This window comes from Girardinichthys multiradiatus, chromosome 13 (genome assembly GCF_021462225.1).
Source record: "Girardinichthys multiradiatus isolate DD_20200921_A chromosome 13, DD_fGirMul_XY1, whole genome shotgun sequence".
NCBI classification, from domain to species: domain Eukaryota; kingdom Metazoa; phylum Chordata; class Actinopteri; order Cyprinodontiformes; family Goodeidae; genus Girardinichthys; species Girardinichthys multiradiatus.
In genome coordinates this window covers 16,404,457-16,424,851 of record NC_061806.1, presented here as the reverse complement: position 1 = coordinate 16,424,851, position 20,395 = coordinate 16,404,457, and the positions used below count along the sequence as shown (strand labels likewise).

At 40.0% G+C, this 20,395-nt stretch overlaps 1 protein-coding gene across 2 annotated transcripts in view; it reads left to right on the top strand.

Moving 5' to 3' along the window:
- The window catches only part of col16a1 (collagen, type XVI, alpha 1), a 119,761-nt gene that overhangs the window by 16,671 nt on the left and 82,695 nt on the right, over nt 1–20,395 (top strand). For both annotated transcript variants that reach the window (XM_047383300.1, XM_047383299.1), the window contains exon 3: nt 19,896–19,964. In XM_047383300.1, coding sequence (XP_047239256.1) covers nt 19,896–19,964 — 69 coding nt within the window. The remainder of the gene's footprint in view (nt 1–19,895; nt 19,965–20,395) is intronic.

The following is a 20,395-nucleotide window of genomic DNA, read 5'->3' as shown; positions in this document are numbered from 1 at the left end:
TGCTACTCCTCCTCCTCACCCAGTATTTCGAGGAATGTGAAAATTTAAATAATTAGTAGGAGTTGACTCATTTATAGTAACATAATCCTCTTGCTGCAGCCAGGTTTCTGTGAGGCAAAATAAATCAATCTGATTGTCACAAATCAGGTCACTAACTAGCAATGTATTTGAAGAGAGAGATCTTATGTTCAGTAGACCACATTTAATTGTTTTATTTTTATTTTCGGTCTGAGTTGTTTATTTTTATGAGATTTTCCTGATTTCCTCCTTTTAGATTATTTTTTAATCTATTCAATTTTGGCTGTGGGTGAGACACTGTCTTCATAGGGTAATGGGTGGGTAGCAGTACAGAAGCTGCAGAGAGGAGTATTAAACTACGACCCTGCTTCCTGGTCTGAAGCCTGGGTTGTCAGAGTTTTGGAGAACTAATAAATTCGGCCAGATTCCTAGAAAGAAGAGCTGCTCCATCCAAAGTGGGATGGATGCCGTCTCTCCGGATCAGACCAGGTTTTCTACAAAATGTTCACCAGTTTTCAATGTAACCCACATTGTTTTCTGGTCAACACCTAGACAACCAGCGGTTGAATGACAGCATGCGGCTAAACATGTCGTCACTGGTCAGATCGGGTAGGGGACCAGAGATAACATTGTTTTGGCAAACTTACACACCGAAGCAACACTAACTTTGGTGACCTCCGATTGACATAACCAGGTGTCATTACCGCCAGCATGAATAGCAATCTTACTGTATTTACACTTATCCTTAGCCAGCAGTTTCAGGTATGATTTGATGTCGCCCGTTCTGGCCCCTGGCAGACATTTGACTATGGTTGCTGGTGTCTCTAGTGCCACGTTTCTGACTATGGAGCTGCCAATTACCAGAGTTGGGTTCTCAGCGGGTGTGTCGCTGAGCAGGGAAAATCTGTTAGAAACGCAGATGGGTTGGTGGTGACCTGTGGGCGAGGATCTAGGACTATGCTTCTACATACCGTCACGCAGCTGGCCTGAGCCCCCGGCTGCGCGGGCTCTGCTGGAGGACTGCTACGGGGAGCTACCCTTGGTGGCTCCGCGCTGGCTAAGGGGCCTCGGCTATCTGCTGGTTTTTCAACAGCGCGGAGCCGGGCCTCCAATTCCGACACCCTCGCCTCCAAAGCTACAAAAATGCTACATTTATTACACGTACCATTATCACTAAAGGAGGCAGAGGAGTAACTGAACATCTGACAGAGAGACTCAGAGAGAGAAACAGCAGAACAGGTAGCCATGGTGGAGCTAAAGCTAACACTAAGCTAGCGACCCCTTACCACTACTAGAAAAACTGTGCAAGACACAGAGAGTCCCCAAACGTTAAATATGGCAACATAAAGTATGTGTTTTAACATGCTCATTTATTATAACAAGTAAGAGATATCACAGTAGAGAGAAATCAGATCAAATGAGAGAGCCTTTACACACCAAACAATTCACCAAGTGCAAAAGCGAAAACAGGAAGTGACGTTACCCAGAGCTCCAGCCAACTAAAGAGGTAGCACATGCATTGTGAAGTGAAAAGAAATGAACCATGGTTTTTAAAACCTTTCACAAATAGCAGTTTTAAAAATCTGTGCCTTTATAAGTAGCCCATTTTACTCTGATGCCCCAAATAACATTCAGTGCAATCATTTGGCTTTAGAATTCACTTAATTAGTGTGTGTAATATACTATCCTCATAACTTCAACTGTTCCGTACAGGCATCAAAGGCCAGTCAGGTAGTTTAAAGCAGATTTAGCTTATGCAACAAAATCCCAAAGCTTTGAAAATTACACAGGGCACTGTTCAATCCATCATATTAAAATAGAAGGGGCACAGCACAAGTGAAAACCTACCAATACTGTGCCATCCATTTGAACTAACAGGTTTGGTAAGAAGAATATTAATCAGAAAAGTAACCAAGAGGACCCATGGTAACTGTAAAGGAGCTGCAGAGTCCCACAGCTCTGATAAGAGACTCTGTTACCAAGACAACTAAGGTTTTCAGCCTACACGCAGAACACTTGTGTAGCAGAAAACCAAAACTGCACATCACAATTAATACACCATCCCAGCTGTAAAACATGGTGTTGGCAGTATCAGGCTATGGAGATACATTTCTTTTGCAGAAATTGGAAAGCTGGTCGGAGTTGATGTCAGGAAAATTGCTCAATATAGGAATATATTGGAAGAAAAAAAATGCAAAAGACAAGAGACTGGGTAATGAGCAGGGGTTCATCTTCCAGCAGGAAAACAACCCTAAAGACACAACCAGAAATACAATGGAAATTTAGTATTTTGTATTTTTGTATTATTTATTATTACCCTAACTTACTTGGTGCAGAATTTATTTCTATTTCTATTACTATTGTAAAAAGTAGTAGTTTAAAAACAACCTAAGTTAGATGACTAATTTAGATTATGAAAACCAAGTCCTGGGTCATGTTTGGAACAATCGATTGCTAAGTTGATTAAACACTACAGGGTAGGGTTAGGGGGTTTCCACAAAATGGTCTAAAGTGACTAATGTCCAACATGAAGGCTATTAAAGAGTGAGTTGAAAATAATAATACATTATCAGAAATAACTCATATATGGGATAAAATGATCTATGTTTATTGTAAATGTCATGGAAGATTTTCTTTAACAAACAACTAAACCTAAACCAGAACCCCAACCAGAAATTATTAGTCCCGGTAGCTATAGCTGTATATAGCTTGTTTAGCTTTAGAATAACTTAATGATTTACGTACTGCAGTAACACTCAAAGCTCTTGAAGTCATGACATGCATCAACAGTTAAAGCAACCATCAGTTTCACGCTCTCAGTTCCAGACTATCTCCCGCAATTACTAACCCCTCTGTTCTTCCTCCTGCCAGTCTCGTTCCCACAGCAGCAGCTCCCACCTGTCATGGGGTTGCTTCCTCTTCTCCGGAACCTTTTTCGGGGAAGTTGGAAAAGTGTTGAGGTTTTTTCCTGCAATGCATTTTAGTGTTTGAGCGTTTACCTCATTTCTTCCATGATGATGCCAATCGGATATCCTACGTCATTGGACTGCTCTGGGGACAAGCTTTAAGGTGGGCAGAAACCCTGGTGGACAAATCCACAATCCATTTCTTTTTGTCTGACGAATTCCTTAAACAATTAAATTCTCCCTAAGACGAAGTGATGAGGAAATAGCAAAGAAGCTGTGGAATGTGAAACAGAAACACAGGTCTGTTGCTGAAATGACCAGTTTTACACTTTGGCAACGGAATCAGGTTGGAACCCACCAGCTCTTAAAGGGGCATTCAGAAATTCTCTTAGCGAGAAACTAAAAGATGAATTAGCCTGTCGTGACAAACCAGAGGCACTTGACAAACTAATCAGTGTGGCTATAAGCATGGATTACCGTCTTAGAGAAAGAAATACACAAAATAAAGGCAGTTAAACCCATTCACTTTCGGAGCAGAAACTCCACACCTGTCGTTATGTCACTAGACCCCATAGCACAACCTTCTATTTCTCCCCGTCAGAATGAGCCCATGCAAATAGGCAGAGCTAGCCTCATGCCAGGGAAAAGACATAGCCCCTGACTTCTGGGCGGTGCCTTTATTGTGGTGAACTCGGTCACTTCCGTTTACATTGTCCTGTGCACCCAAAAGAGTCAGCCCATCAGTAGTTCAGGGGGTACTGGCGGGCACTGTTCACCATTCCAATTATCCTAATTTCCAGCTCCATTCCACCATCTGTTTAAACCATAAACAACACCCCGTATTTGCATTTGTAGACTCCGGCTCTGAACAGAACCTAATCAACCCACAGCTAGTTCACACATTGCAAATACCCAGGGCCGGCTGGTATAAGCAGGCTAGTAGGGCTAAGCCCTCCCTATTGTTTAAAATAAAAATGTTAAAATACTTAATAAAAACAAATGAAAAATATTGTATAACATTTTGTGAAATTTACAAAAAAACTGATGCTAAATAGTCTGGGGAAAATTCCAGAGTCTTTCCACAGGTCTAACTTCTCACAGCCCCAATCATTTTTTGTCTTTCGTGGTTCAGAATGATTGACAGATGTCTTGTCACGCCCCCTCAGTTTGTGGCTCATTGGGGCTAATTTTCTTCAGCCCAGGGTTAGCCCAAGGCCACAGGCTTTAGCCAATAAGAGTGGACGTACAATCATGTGCCTCGAGCGCCAGTGTACGTTGGTGTGGTTTGGTGGAGACTGAGTGGGTATGATGGCAAGCAAGATTAACATAAACGAGGTGGATTATTTAATTTCTCACCTGTTTTCCTTAATGTCTTTCAAGGAAAAAATGGAAGTGAAGACGTTGGGGGCGGATAGACCAAAGGATATTCAAATCCAGCAAAAAGAAAAGCGACAAAACCGGAGTTTTTCTGTTTCCTAGTTTCAGCGAAAGGACTGGCTAGGAGAGGACGAGTCTAGCTAAGAATTCTCTTTTCTGCTTTCCGTGCTTGCTGTTTGAAGGAGACACAGCTTGGACCCAACAAGGAATTGTTGATCTAAGACATTTATTGGACAAAATAAAAAAACACGAACCCAGCACAAGTCACATTGGGAACAGTGTTAAATTGTCCATGTTGGGCAGGGTTAACATCGCCTGTCAGCTGGATGAGGGCGATGGTGAAAAAAAACAGAGATGCGTTATCACAGATTTTGGATTGCATTAAATTTTGTGGGGCACATGAGCTACCATTACGTGGGTCTGATGAATCTTCCTTGTCACTGAATCAGGGTGTTTTTCTGGATCTGGTTAACCAGTTTTCTTTTTTAGACAATCAGTTGGCAGATCTCCTGTCAAATACACAGGTGGCCAAATACACCTCTAAAACAAGCCAAAATGAGCAGCTTGATTGCATTTTAGAGGTTTATCAACAAACATTAGGGATGAAATATTAAAAGCGCCATTTGTTGTAGTGCAAGCAGATGAAACCACAGATGTGGCTTGTGTGAGCCAGTGTGTGATTGTGCTCAGGTACATCACTGAATGCACAGCAGTGGAAAGATTCCTGGGCTTTTTCCTGCAAGAGGACAGGTCTGCAGAGGGGTTTGAAAAGCTTCTGAAAGACAAGCTCCAGCCGATTAAAATGGAAAATAAAGTAGTTGCCCAGACTTATGATGGAGCTGCGGTGATGAGCGGCGCATCCTTTCCTCATGCGCACTTTGTGCACTGTTATGCCCATCCATTAAACCTGATCATTCAACAGGCATGCTCATCGCTTACAGCTGTCAGAATATTTTTTGCAAATCTTTTAGCTTTTGGAACGTTTTTTCCCAAGTCCCCTAAAAGAACTGCTGTCCTCGATGAAGTGTGCAGCAGGAGAATTCCAGCATCGGGCCAAACACGGTGGAACTTCAAGAGCCGCACGTTGCACACTGTGTTTGAACAGGAAGAAAATATGAAGGCATGCTTTGAAAAGATCTACAAAAATCAGTCTTGGGACAGCCTGTCAATCCAACAAGCTCATGGTTTGTACACACTGCTCCAGAACAAAACCTTTATTTTATTTTTGTAATTTTTTCACTGTGCCTTTACTCATGTGGACATTCTCTATAACATCCTCCAAAAACGTGCCACGGATCCTAGAAAAACAAAACAGGCCTTAGAGAATGTTATCTGGTCCATAAATGATCTGAATGAGTCGCTGACGACGGACCAACCAAAACCAGATGCAAGCGCTCTGACACCAGCTCAGTGCTGCAAAATAATCATTGAGCAGTCAAAGGCTCACTTTGAGAAGGCCCGCCATTTAAATTCATTTGAACTTATTAACCCAGATCTGTTCTCAGATTTTAACACCTGTTTTCCACTGAAGCAATTGGACACCGCATGTGGACATTTCCCAATGATCTGCAAAGAAAAACTGAAAGGTGAACTGATGGTGATGTACAGCAGTGCGGAGTTTGAAGGGTTAACTTCTGCCCTATCACTGTTGAGGATGCTGACAGAGAACGGTCTTCAGAGCACTTTTTCGGAGACCCTTAAGTTAACTCAAATAGCCATCACAACCCTGATGACATCTGCCTAGTCAGAAAGGTGTTTCAGTGGAATGAAGAGGGTCAACTCATTTCTCCGCAGTAACATGGGACAGGAAAGGCTGAATGTGCTGGCCGCACTGTCTATTGAACAGGAATTCATCCAGAGGTCAGCTGACTTTAATGAGGTGGTTATTAACCTTTTAGCATCCCAGAAAAGTTGCCTGAGTGAGCTTCTCTTTAAATAAGGTAGGCCTCAATTTAAAAAATATTGTATGTCTTGTTTGATTTTATTTTAACCGTGTGATTGTGTAAAGCAGTGTGGTGCAGTGTTATGCAAAGCTCTTTAACTGGGACAAAATCTGAAATAATTACAGTTGAAAACCTTGATGCAGTGGAATTAAGTTGGACAATTGACAGAGCCTGCTTGGTTGTTTACTTTACGGTAGTCTTTGAGCTGAAAAAGGACATGTCAATTTATAGCAGGTTTTCTTTATTTCAAATTGGATGCTTCTGTTTTTGGAATCCAATCTGCAGCATTTTATGATCTATATATATATTTGTTAGCCCACCCTGTTAGCCCACCCTACAGATATCACCACCAGCCGCCACTGCAAATACCCATCCAGGATCTTCCCACTCCTATCAAAGTTTCTGCCCTGAATGGTAGAGCTCTGGAAACTGTTCATCAACAAACTCACCCACTCCATTTCATTACATCAGGGAACCTTCATGAACTCATTTCCTTTGATATTTTTCCCAGCAAAGAAGCCCACGTCATTTTGGGACACCTATAGCTCAAGACCCACAACCCACACATGTTTTTACCAAATCATGCAAAGAAGCCTGGAGCCCTTATTGCCACAGATCTTGTCTCCGTTCAGCTGCACCAACTCAGCCCTGAGCAGCCACCTGATCTCTCTAATTTACTCTCTGAATATCATGACCTTTAGAAGGTTTTTAGTAAGGACCTAGCTCTATCACTTCCTCCTCATCGCCCTTGATTGTAGCATTGATCTCCTTCCAGGTGCCCCTTTACCCTCTGGCCGACTGTGTAACATCTCCAACTCTGAACTTGAAACCATAAAGCAGTACATCAACGACTCTCTGAGAGCAGGCATAATCCTGCCATCATCCTCTCCTGTCAGAGCAGGATTCTTCTTTTTGGAGAAGAAAGATAAAACAATCAGATACTGCATCGATTACAGAGGATTAAATCAAATAACTATCAAAAATAGGTATTCAGCTTTTCAATCAGTTCCCAGAGCCATCATCTTCACTGTTAGAGTAAGAAAGCTTATAAATGCAGACAAGTGTAAAATAAGACACAAGTGAACCAATTAAGTTTGACTTGCAAGGGTGATACAGTCCTCTGCCAGAACAGTGACTTCCATCTCACAAAGGGAGAAATCCTTGCACCAGCCTTTTATTTACAGCTCACATTCCAACAAGCAAAAAGCAGGAATTGGTTCAGCCAATTCTTACAGAGATTTCAACCAAAAAGAGTAGTCATTCCCATATATGGTATAAGCTTGTCATGTCCAGAGAATGATCCACTCTAGACCGCATTCCTTAACCTTCCACAAACCCTTTTTCGCACTAAAAAACAATCATAAGAATCATCCTAGCTATAATAGAACTTCAAACATAAACATGTATCAAACTAAACAGATGATACCTTATATACATTTTCCCAACATTCACAAAAATAGATCTTTGCAACGCATACTACCTAGTGCGCATTTGGGAGGGATACTAATGGAAAACAGCCTTTAAAACACCAGTAGGTCATTTTGAGTATCTGGTCATGCCCTTCTGTCTCACTAATGCTCCTGCAGTGTTTCAGGCCTTGGTCAACGATATTCTTCATGAACATCTTTGTTTTTGTATGCCTGAACGACATACTCATCTTCTCTAACGATCCTGTAACCCACAAACAACATGTCTGACATGTCCGCCTGAAAAATGTAAATTTCATGTAACCTCAATAGCCTTTCTTGGTTTTATTTTTGAGGGTGGACAGGTTAAGGCAGATCCCAGCAAGATCCATGCTGTCGTGGAATGTTCAAAACCTACTACTAGAAAACAACTCCAATGTTTTCTCAGTTTCGCAAACTTCTACCACAGGTTCATCTGAGACTTCAGTATTACTGCTTCACCTCTCACAGCACTCACTTCCACCAAAAAGACCTATACCTGGATTCCAGAAGCTGAGAATCCCATCCAGACATTGAAAGAGAAGTTCTCCTCTGCTCCCATATTGATTCACCCAGACCCCAGGGTCCAGTTTGTCCTGGAGGTGGATGTGTCAGACACAGGGGTTGGAGCCGTGTTATCCCACAAGTTGTCCACTGATGGTAAGCTTACCCCTTGTGCATTCTTTTCAAAACGTTTCTCTTCACCCAGAGAAAAAATAATGACAATGGAGATTGGGAACTCCTTGCCATAAAACTGGTCCTGGAAGAATGCCCCCACTGGCTGGAGGGCACCACCTTACCCATCATTATGTGGACCGAACATAAGAACCTCTCATATCTACAGTCAGCTAAGCACCTTAATTCCCATAATTCTCGTTGGTCTTTGTTTTTCTCTCGTTTTAACTTTTCCATCATTTATCGCCCAGATTCTAAAAGCACCAAACCAGGTGCTCTCTCCTGTCAGTTCTCCCCAGAAGAGGAATCTCCAGAACCAGAACCCGTCATCCCTCAGTCCTGCGTCATTGGGGTCCCGGTTCCAGTCGTACTATTGCCTTAATAAGGATGTGGTAGAGTATGTAGCTGCCTGTTCCACATGTGCTCACAACAAGAACTCCCATAAACCTGCCGATATGTTACAACCTCTTTCCATCTCCAATCAACCTTGGTCTCACATTGCTCTGGACATTGTTACAGGTTTGCCACAACCGTCATACTCTCCATCATTGGCTGTTTCTCCACAGCTTGCCATTTAATAGCTCTTACCAAACTCCCATCTGCTGCTGTTACTGCCAAACTGCTCATTAAAAAATGTTTTCAGGATCCATGGACTCCCATGTGAGACCCCAGTTCTCTCTCAACTCTGGAAGAATTTCTGCTCAGCCTTTGGTACACAATCCAAACTCTCTTTTGGTTTTCACCCACATATTAACGGTCAGTTTGAATATATGAACCAGGAAATGGAAAACACACTAAGATGTCTCTGTACTAATAATCCCACTTCCTTGAGTCACCATCTCATTTGGGCTGAGTATGCACATAACTCCCATGTCTGTGCAGCATCTGGTCCATCTCTGGTCTAGTTTAAATCCTCCTTAGGTTATCAACCATCACTCCTACCCTCATCCATCCCAGAACCCATTATGCCTTCCATCCATAACCATCTACCTTGTTGCCGTTGATCACGGAATTCAACCAAAACAGCCCTCCAACATTCATCCCATCAAAATAAGAAATATGCAGACAAGCAGAGAATCCCGGCTCCCACTTACTCACTTGGACAGGAGGTTTGGCTAGCTTCTAAAAACTTTCCTTTGAGGGCTTACTCCAGAAAACTAGCAAGCAGATTCCTCGGCCCATTTAGTATAGAATCCATCATCAGCTCCACCTCTGTCCGTCTTAAACTACCTTCTCACCTTCGTGTTCATCCCACCTTACATGTCCCCAAAATCAAGCCAGTCCAGACCAGCTCTTTATGCCCTCCAACCAGACCCCCTCCACTTGCCCGGTAAGTTGATGGCCACCCCGCATTTGATGTCCATCGCATTATGGGCACCCGTTGGAAGGGACGTGGGATGCAGTACCTTGTCAATTGGGAGGGGTATGGTCAAGAAGATTGCTGCTAGGTTCCTTGCAGTTTCATACTCGACCTGGCCCTCATCTCTGAGTTTGAGGCTTCCATACCATCTACCTCCGGACGGCCGCCAAGAGGCATCCATTAAGGGGTGGAGTTGAGCGCAGGTTTGTGTTGTATGTGTGTGCGTGGTTTCTCTCTCACCTACTCCTGCAGGTTCCAACAGGCAGGTGCGGCCACACAGCTAAAGTTCATCAGAGCTAATCAGGAGTAGCTTCTTAAGCAACAGGAACCCTGAAGGAGGCATCAGATTGGTAACTCAGCTGAGTGGTAATCAGATCAACAGAGTAAGTTCTGTCTTTTGTATGTTCTGACCCTGTTTCTTACCCATGTTTGCTCTCCCATCTTTAGAGTGGAAAGGACTCCGAAGACCCAGACTTGGATTCTCTCCGCCCAATGTTCTGAGCCTGATTTCACAGTTGGTTAAAGGTACTTCACTGTGCTGCCTCAACCAAGTGTCTCCTTCAGTTTCCCGGAAACTGCAAACCCAAAGAAGGTACTAACCTTATCTCCAGGTCACCTGTCTGCAAGACTCCTGCCTGTCCACCCTTCAACCCAAAGAAATAATCACCACCATACCAGAATATCACCTGTCATGCTTAGTCTTCGTGGCATCACTCACCTTTCCCTGGAAACTCCTCTTCTTCCTGACAGTAATACTCATCTACAAACTCCTTCCTTCGCACATTACCTCCAGCAACCTGCATTCATATACCTCTCTTCATCAGTGCACCAACCAGCAGATCCCGGATTCCCAGACAACCCTGTTGTATTTTCCTGTTTGTCAATAAATCAGTTTAACCTGATCTCTGCCTTCGTAATTGTTGCTCACACTAGAGACACCTGGTTTGTCAATATGACAATGAAACTGGATAACAATTTCTGATCCAAAGTTTAGTTAAAACAACTGGTATTTAATTGTATCATTTAGACCATCTTAATTTATGTGGAGCTCTTTAAAATGAAAAAAAAAAAGACACTGAGCCTTTGGAGCATGAACCAAAAGAGTTATACTGATCACAAAATGTCTTGACTGACTCATATCATCTACAAAAGCAAGTCTGTGTGTGCCCTGTGGGTCTAAAACTACAATAAAAGCCATGTAATTACAGCTCACCACTAGTTGATGATGCTGTGGTTCTGATGGCAGTGAAGAGGCATGTGTGTTTAAAATGTGTGGTGGTGTTCCTCTTCATGAACCATCAATCATTCTGGGGTTACATATTTTATATGGGGGGAAGAAATATGTTTTTAAGTGCTTGTATACAACTTTCAGCTGTAGTTTGATATAAGTTGATGTGTTGGATAGAATGTGTATGTGTGTCTATATATATTTAGGGTGAGTTTGTGTGAGAAGAGACAGAAATAGACAACCCAGGAATCAAGGAGGCAGACCGGTAAAGAGAAATTGCTTTTGTTGTTTTGTATTATTTATTTATTTCCCTCTGAACTGTCACACTCCCTCATCAGGCTGTCAGTATGTTCTCGGGGGCCCGTTCTGTGATTTCACTTGAGGCTGCGGGTTAGCAATCCCCTGGAACTTGTGGAGCTCTGAAGGAAGCTTTTGTGGAGGAGATGGAGCCCCTTGGGAAAATATAGTTGGAGCATTTCAGAAACTGAGTCAGCTTGCAGGTCCCCTGAGTCTTCCCCTCCAGTGGTTGGAAAAAAAAAAATTTTTCTCAAATGCGACTCTAACACTTTTCTCAGGAAGCATCGAACACACCGTTGTCATGCCCCCTAACTCATACAAATCCAGATTAAGCTGTAATTTGATTACTCTGTTGTCAGAAAGCAGATTTATGTAAAACGTATGCTAGAAATTTGAAGTGGATGATAAAAGCTGCTGTTCTATGGCGTTTCAGACCATTTGCATAGCAGGAAAAAGAAGGATTTATGTATTGATTTGTTTTCTTATTTTTTCCTGTCTTGGTGTTAGCTACAGACATTTGTGTGTGATCTGCCTGTGAATTTTATTAGTCTCATTTGTCAGAACAAAAACTAAAGATCGGAAACAAGGCCAGAGATTAAAACTGGAATAAATAGGTGTTTTGTGTCTAACCATACAAGCATTTAAAAAAAAAAAATCTCAAGGTTTGTTATTTAAAGCAGGGCTTTAAGTAATCTTTCAGAAATTCCTTTACTATAAAAAAACAATCCTTATGAAGTCGATTTGGCAGTACTATCACCTAACAGTTGTTTCACACAGCCAATGTTTCTAAACTAGCATTGCTGCTGAATGTATTTTTCTAGCCTCTGATATTTGGATTGGACTTCATCTCCCCCTCCCACCCTCCGAAATAAAATAAGCACTTTACCTTTTAGTTGCGAAGTCCTGTCTCTTGTGTAGTGCTTGATATACAGCATGAATAAGTGTGCACTGTGCACTGTGAGTAAATCAGAGATCTAGCAGAAACTGCATACATAGTTTTAAGTTTTCTCCACTTGGTTTCACCAACTGATCCCCAGTCAAATTAGATGTGGAGTTATTTAAACATAAAACTACTGATCTGTGTAACTTTGGATGTTCATTTCCTGATATCTCAGAGTTTAAATACCAGTTGAGGGAACACACAGATTAAATGCTTAGAAAGCTACCCTTACTCCGTGAACACTGATGAATAATTGATCCTTGAATATCTTGTCTCCATGATAAGGTGCTCTAAAACCCAGCAATTTTCATATTCCGTTACCTCAGTAGTAAAAAATGTAACATTATATCCCACTCATGCACAGTGCAAAAACGTGATCAGTAGACGGCATACAGTATGAGTTGGAAATTAACCTTTTTTCTGACTTTTCACCCTATAGATCTATGAGTAACTTTGAAAGTGTATTTTAGCCTTTTTTTCTAGTGATCTTAGCCAAGTTCACTTGGCACCATTTAAATACTCATGTAAAAACACAGACGCAGGGGTCGGCAGACATTGTGTCTAAGAATGTAATCACATTTGTTAAAGTATATTTATGTTGAAGGCATCTAAATGTGTGTGTGATGAGTCAGTCTATATCCATGTAAGCTTGTGAGTTTGAACTGAAAGCATGTCAGGAGCATACAAGGGAAAAAATGAGTGAGCTCATCGCCCTGGAGTGCTGTGTTTTAAGCCTTTCCACTTGTCTGTGCTGCAATTTTTGGCTCTGGAAAGAACACAGGAATGTTCTCTGTCGACTGTGCCATGAGTTCAAGTGAGGAGGCAAGTCAGATTCACGCTGTCAGTCCCTTCATTACAGCTTTAAATTGCTGAACCTGACAATAATTATTTTATTTCATCACCCACTATATCACTAAGCATACCCATCTCCTTACCATATGTTGCATTGCCTGAACAGATCCAAGTACGGAAGACTTCTCCACAAACTCCGGCTTTCTGCTGATCAGCAGCACTGGCCAATTATCTAAGAATGGCTTAGCCTACTGAATAGCTACCACTGCAAACCACGCAGCAAAACTCAGAGACTGCGACCATACATTTGACCCCTTTCACACAGGGTAACTATTAATATTTTATGTAAAAAATATTAAATTCTTTACCATGCTTAAAATGTCACTTTTCAGTAATTTTCGCGAATCTCTCAATATACTGTACATAGCCAGTGAGGGAGAAAATGAAGGAAAGAAGGAAACAAGAAAGAGGATCCCAAGTAAAGATGCAAGGACACAAGGGGGGAAGGAAGAATGCAAAGACACAACTTTCTGACAATAGGATAGTCATTAAAACCTGAATATATAAATATAGTACCATTTGTATTTTTCCATTCTTATCTAGACTTAGAAAAAAACTTGATTCAAATTCTGTACTTTGCCAAAGGGCATGGAAACCCTGTTTCCAGTAATGTAAAGTAAAATTTACTCCAGTACTCAGTCTTCTCATCTTTCAAATGTACTCTCAATTGGCTTATTTAACCTGTATGCTGTCCAAGACAGGGAATATCAAAACACAGTGTTTTACCTCTCTAAAGAGATAATATTTTCACAATTTTTTAACATTGGCAAGACAGACTTATGGGATGGGGGGCACTCAGCAGTTTACTGAATGACTGCCAGTGCAGCATAATTACCTGATTTGGCAAGACTTAAACACAACCCATGAAAAAGGTCGAAGAGAGCCAGAATCACCAAATCTCTTTTAGGTTACATGCAGCTACTAGCAAGATATTGGCAAAACCACTCATATTTGTGCTAATTAGCTTGTCAAAAAGTAAAAGCTTTGCTTTGATCACCACTTGAGAGGGAATGGGTTTAAAATTATGTGGTGTATCATCTACCAAACTGCTTATCTGCTTTGTAATGTGAAAGTCCCCAAAATATGATTTGTCCTTTGACTTATGCAGAATTAGGGCTTTTCTTCCTTATCTGTGGGTAACTGTCTCACACCTCAACAAGAAAACACATGAACTTGGTACCTAGTGTAAGAAAGGGGAGGGTGTAAATAAATTCACCAAAGCTAAGTGTCTTCACATAGTCTCTAGTGTATTAGAATCAATTTTCACACAAAGTATATTTTGTCACAATAAACACTACTGATGTGAGGTCTAATGTATTCTGTTTATCCATTGGTTAGTACACTGACAAACGCTGATTATCTGAGAGACAGCCTGGTTAATCTCCCAAAGCAAATGTTCATTAAATATACATAGAAAAGACAATACTGGATTCTGTCTAAACAATTTTAACTGGTAGTTAAAAAATGAAATGTCAGCCACAAAAACCTGTTTATGTGTGTCTTAAAGCTGGTTAGGGTTCATCTACTGAGTTCAAACAGCATGACATTTTTACGCTAAATTTGGAAGGGATCTGTGGGTAAAAACATAACATTTTTCTGAGCTAAAAAAAAGCCAACCTTGAATAGCCACACGAAAGATGTTCTTGAATGTCCAATGATTGGTGGAAAGGTATACATGTGTGTCTAATGATAATAAATGAGGGTCCAAGCCACCATGAAATTTGTGGATCTTCACACACAAGATGTGATTGTATTAAGGAAGAGGGTTACTTGGATGAAGCAAGATGGCATTGACAGTACTATCACTTCGTATGTATCATTCAAGGAGTGGTAACCTTGAGAAAAATAGATCAGTTTTTCAATCTCCTAGTGTCTACCCAAACTTTTAAAACAAAAACATCAAACCTGATCTAAATACTTTTATTTAAAACACCAAAAATAACCTAAAATATTATAGTTATATAGTGCAATATATATATATATATATATATATATATATATATATATATATATATATATATATATATATATATATATATATTGCCTTTCTGGTAAGTGAAAGCCGTAGAACCAACATGCCTTGCACAGCAACAGATATAAGGGGGGTTGATGTGGGGCACTGTCATGTGCTCCATGCAGCAAGAAGAAAACTCTGGTCTCTGGCATGTTCTCTGCCATCTCATTTGACCAATTTTAAAGTGAATTGAAACTCAGAGATGTAACAAAAGCACATATATAATTTTCAATAAAAAGTCCTTGACACCAGAAAGCTGTCCTTGCCTAAAGTGGAAATTAATATAATATATATATACTATATTGGCAAAAATGAATGTACCCTTTTTTATCTTGGTTTCTGTGTAAAACCCGTAGCCTATTAATTGTAATTGCTGTAGTTAACAATTTGATACTCACTCCTGATACCTTCTCATGTTTGCTTTGAGAGTTGTTTGACTTTTTTGCCTAAGGTTATTTTTATTAAATCTACAACACTATTATCCTGCTGAGTTAGCTCAGTATTTAAGGTAGCGAATTTTCACACTTACACCAACATTATATCAATTACAGATTCAGCAAGTCAAATCTTTCACTTTATTGTATTGTTACTTTACAACCTTCTTTATTGTCAAACCTCAGTTTGCTAGAAGAGCAAACTTCAGAAATATGTCTGCTCCACCTGCTGTGAGCTTTAGGACTGCTAAATGCTTGTAGCTCATTGTGATTTTGGTTGACAAGGAAAAATATCATAAGAGCAATAAAAATCAACAGAAGGCTTAGAAAACTAGAATACCTCAATTATATGGTTTAAGTTAAGATTTTCTCCTGTCAGCTATCGATGGCTTACCCACAAATAAGAACACCAGGGTCTGAAGAGTCTCTGTTTTAAAGTATAACTTCACATCTCCCATCGTTATTGCCTTTACTTTCCACTTTCATCTTCACTGCTGTCATTTATTTTCTCTCCTTCTTCTCTGTTAGCCTTTTTAACTTTTTGTTGCCTTCAGCCAGAATATCCCTAAGTCTGGCAGAGCCTTCATCTTTACTTTGACAGAAGGAAATAGGATGGCGAGGCAAAAAAGATCGCAATAGGAAAAAAGAAAGCAGAGTAAGCAGCAACAGAGGGTAGATCTTGTTGCATCTTGACTTTAAAAAAAACCAACAGTGAATGGGAATATGTCTGTCAATTTTGGCTGCATTTTGTGCTGATTTAGCAGGAAGATTTCAGAAGATTTCTTATATACTATGTGTGAGTTTGATTATCACGGGGCTCAGAAGACTTGAAACCTTTGCTTGATGCACTGACTCCATGTTATCTAATGATCCGACATCAAGTCGGATGTATGTAATTTCCACTGTTTGATAGAAATATTTCCCACCATGATTTGTACTTACAGACAGCAATAAGGAAATGACAGCTAATCCCTTCAGATATAATGACATGTGAAACACTACTGGGAACAAAGTGTCAAGTGATAGTGTTAATAAAATGTGATGAAACATGAAAAGGTAATAATTGTCTCATACTTATATATTGTAAATATTTTCAATGTGAACTTAAGCATCAGAAATCAAAGCTATAGTTGTTGTGCAGCAGTAACAGTGCACCTGCTTGTTCAAGACCAAAAGTGTCTGTTCAGAGAAAATAGCTTCTTTTATAATGCATAGTGAAGGGAGTGTCAGAATTATGAAGTCAGTGATTCCCTTTATATCTAACGATGATACGATGATGTAAGGCTGTCTTGTTGAAACTGGCTTTAAAACAGAAATTAGCCTTCTAAATCACCCTAGCTAAAAAAAGTTTGAAAAAGAAGAATTGATGCGATAGAAAACAACTTGATCAAACCTCTGTTTAAAGTCCACTTAGTAGAGGTCTAATATAAATAATATAAATAAGCAAACAAAGAACATAAACATACAAACAAAATAAAATTTCTCTAAATAAGCTTTTTTACACTTAACTATATGTTAGAACTTTTTTTAAATGCTTACTTTAACACTTCAATGTAAAGATTTTTGAAAATGGTCACGGTAAGAGTAACTGATATGAAAGTAAACTTGTGTTAAAAAGAAATACAATTATTATACATTTTACTAAACAATAGTCAATAAACAATATTTTATTTATTCTTACACTGCTAGCATATTTTTGTCTAAATTAGGTTAAACATACATTGATGTTCATATTTTGGTGCTTAAAGTACTAAAACTATTAAGAAGCCCACAAAAAAACCAAAAAACAAAACAGCTAATGCACTGACCCATAAAACATACACATATACAGTGCCTTGCGAAAGTATTCGGCCCCCTTGAACTTTACAACCTTTTGCCACATTTCAGGCTTCAAACATAAAGATATAAAATTCTAATTTTGTGTGAAGAATCAACAACAAGAGGGACACAATCATGAAGTGGAATGGAATTTATTGGATGTGTCAAACGTTTTTAACAAATAAAAAACTGAAAAGTGGGGCGTGCAATATTATTCGGCCCCCTTAAGTTAATACTTTGTAGCGCCACCCTTTGCTGCAATTACAGCTGCAAGTCGCTTGGGGTATGTCTCTATCAGTTTTGTAGATCGAAAGACTGAAATTCTTGCCCATTATTCCTTGCAAAACAGCTCGAGCTCAGTGAAGTTGGATGGAGAGCGTTCGTGAACAGCAGTCTTCAGCTCTTTCCACAGAATCTCGATTGGATTCAGTTCTGGACTTTGACTTGGCCATTGCAACACCTGGATACGTTTATTTGTGAACCATTCCATTGTAGATTTGGCTTTATGTTTTGGATCATTGTCTTGTTGGAAGATAAATCTCCATCCCAGTCTCAGGTCTCTTGCAGACTCCAACAGGTTTTCTTCCAGAATGGTCCTGTATTTGGCCCCATCCATCTTCCCATCACTTTTTACCATCTTCCAAGTCCCTCCTGACGAAAAGCAGGCCCAAACCATGATGCTGCCACCACCATGTTTTACAGTGGGGATGGTGTGTTCAGGGTGATGAGCTGTGTTGCTTTTACCCCAAACATATTGTTTTGCATTGTGGCCAAACAGTTTGATTTTGGTTTCATCTGACCAGAACACCTTCTTCCACATGTTTGGTGCGTCTCCCAGGTGGCTTGTGGCAAACTTTAAACAAGACTTTTTATGGATATCTTTGAGAAATGGCTTTCTTCTTGCCACTCTTCCATAAAGGCCAGATTTGCACAGTGTACAACTGATTGTTGTCCTATGGACAGACTCTCCCACCTCAGCTGTAGATCTCTGCAGTTCATCCAGAGTGATAATGGGCCTCTTGGCTGCATCTCTGATCAGTCTTCTCCTTGTTCGAGATTAAAGTTTAGAGGGACGGCCGGGTCCTGGTAGATTTGCAGTGGTCTGATACTCCTTCCATTTCAATATGACTGCTTGCACAGTGCTCCTTGGGATGTTTAAAGCTTGGGAAATCTTTTTGTATCCAAATCCAGCGTTAAACTTCTCCACAACTGTATCTCGGACCTGCCTGGTGTGTTCCTTGGTCTTCATGATGCTCTCTGCGCTTTGAACAGAACTCTGAGACTATCACAGAGCAGGTGCATTTATACGGAGACTTGATTACACACAGGTGGATTCTATTTATCATCATCAATCATTTGGGACAACATCGGATCATTCAGAGATCCTCACTGAACTTCTGGAGTGAGTTTGCTGCACTGAAAGTAAAGGGGCCGAATAACATTGCATGCCCCACTTTTCAGTTTTTCATTTGTTAAAAAGGTTTGACACATCCAATAAATTTCATTCCACTTCACGATTGTGTCCCACTTGTAGTTGATTCTTCACAAAAAGTAAAATTTTATATCTTTATGTTTGAAGCCTGAAATGTGGCAAATGTTTGAAAAGTTCAAGGGGGCCAAATACTTTCGCAAGGCACTGTACCTAAGTTGTCACAACTGATACGTTTTCAGTATAGTTTTTCTATAAAACATTTGTAAATATTAAATTATAATTCACTGTATGACTGTATTAAACAATCTTTTTTAAATTATTTAGTGTTTTACGTGTTGATTTCTGTAACCATTTGAACAACAATTAGATTTGATACAGCTTGTTTTTAGAAAAGCAAAAACTTTGTTAAAGATGTAAATTATCATTATAGCATTAAAATATCCAACCTTAACACAGACACCTTTATGGTTCAAATACTGTTGATGGGAAAACAGCTTAGAGAAAATTATTTAGTTTTATTTTGGGTTATGACAAGGTTTCATCTGCTCCCAGATTTTCTTAAAAAAAAAAAAAAGGAAAGAATGCTTAGTAGAATGGCTTGCTCAGGGCTACTGCCCTTGGCCCCAAAGAGATAAATTAACTGTGGATCACAGTGTTTCAGAGAGTTCACGTCTACCTGTACTAGTTTTAGTTTTTCTGAACATTCTACATCTCTTGCCACCCTGCAGTCAGGTGGGCCGCTCTGACAGGCAACACGTTACTCTGCAACCTCCCCCAAAGGGGTGAGAACATGTCCATCAAAATGAAAATGCTGCGACAGACAAGCTGGGTGCTAGACAACCTGTCAGATCAGGTTGTCTTCCACTCTGCACAGTTTTGCCTTCATTTCATCGACCTGTCTGTGTTATACACTTATTTTAACTGTCTTTCACCCCAACAGCTCTTTCTTTCTTTCTTTCTTTCTTTCTTTCTTAATAAATATAAAATTTATGTTTGAATTGCCAGTTCGCTCTTGAGCACAAACTGTCCATATCACTCAGAAAGGAGTTTTGATGGTTTCTTTTGACATGTGTTGTCAGATGACATTTTAGATCCAACAAATACTGTACATTTCAGGGTTTCAGATCTACTATGCTTCTTTTGTTTTTTTCCACAGGTGTACAATGCCCGTCCTTACAATTGGCTGAGTGGAAGTTTCCTCGGACGGCTAGGCACAACATTACTGGTGAATAGAAAAGCTTAAGTACTCATACTCAGAGGGTACAATATGTATTGAACATCTCAATGTTTCTCTCAGTAAATAGATTCCCAGGTGCCTGTTGAAATGAAATTCACATTTTATGCCGATAACAACCCAAGTAGTCTATGCATACAAAGGAATCACAATAAATAAGTCTAAATAATGTGAAAATAATGTGAATTTACACACGGAGTAAGTATTAACCCTAATTGGTATTGAACACAATTGTGAATTCTTGTGAGGCGAGGATGAATTGAAGCCATGTGGTTGAAAGAATTTCTTGCTGTTTTCCTTACAAAGTACAGTACCTGCTAAATTTGGGTTTTTCTAAAGCTCTTTGCTTCATGCTAAAGAGTTTTTCACCTCCTGCTTACAGATTATGACCCAACAGTGCTCACTGGAACAGTCGAGAGTTT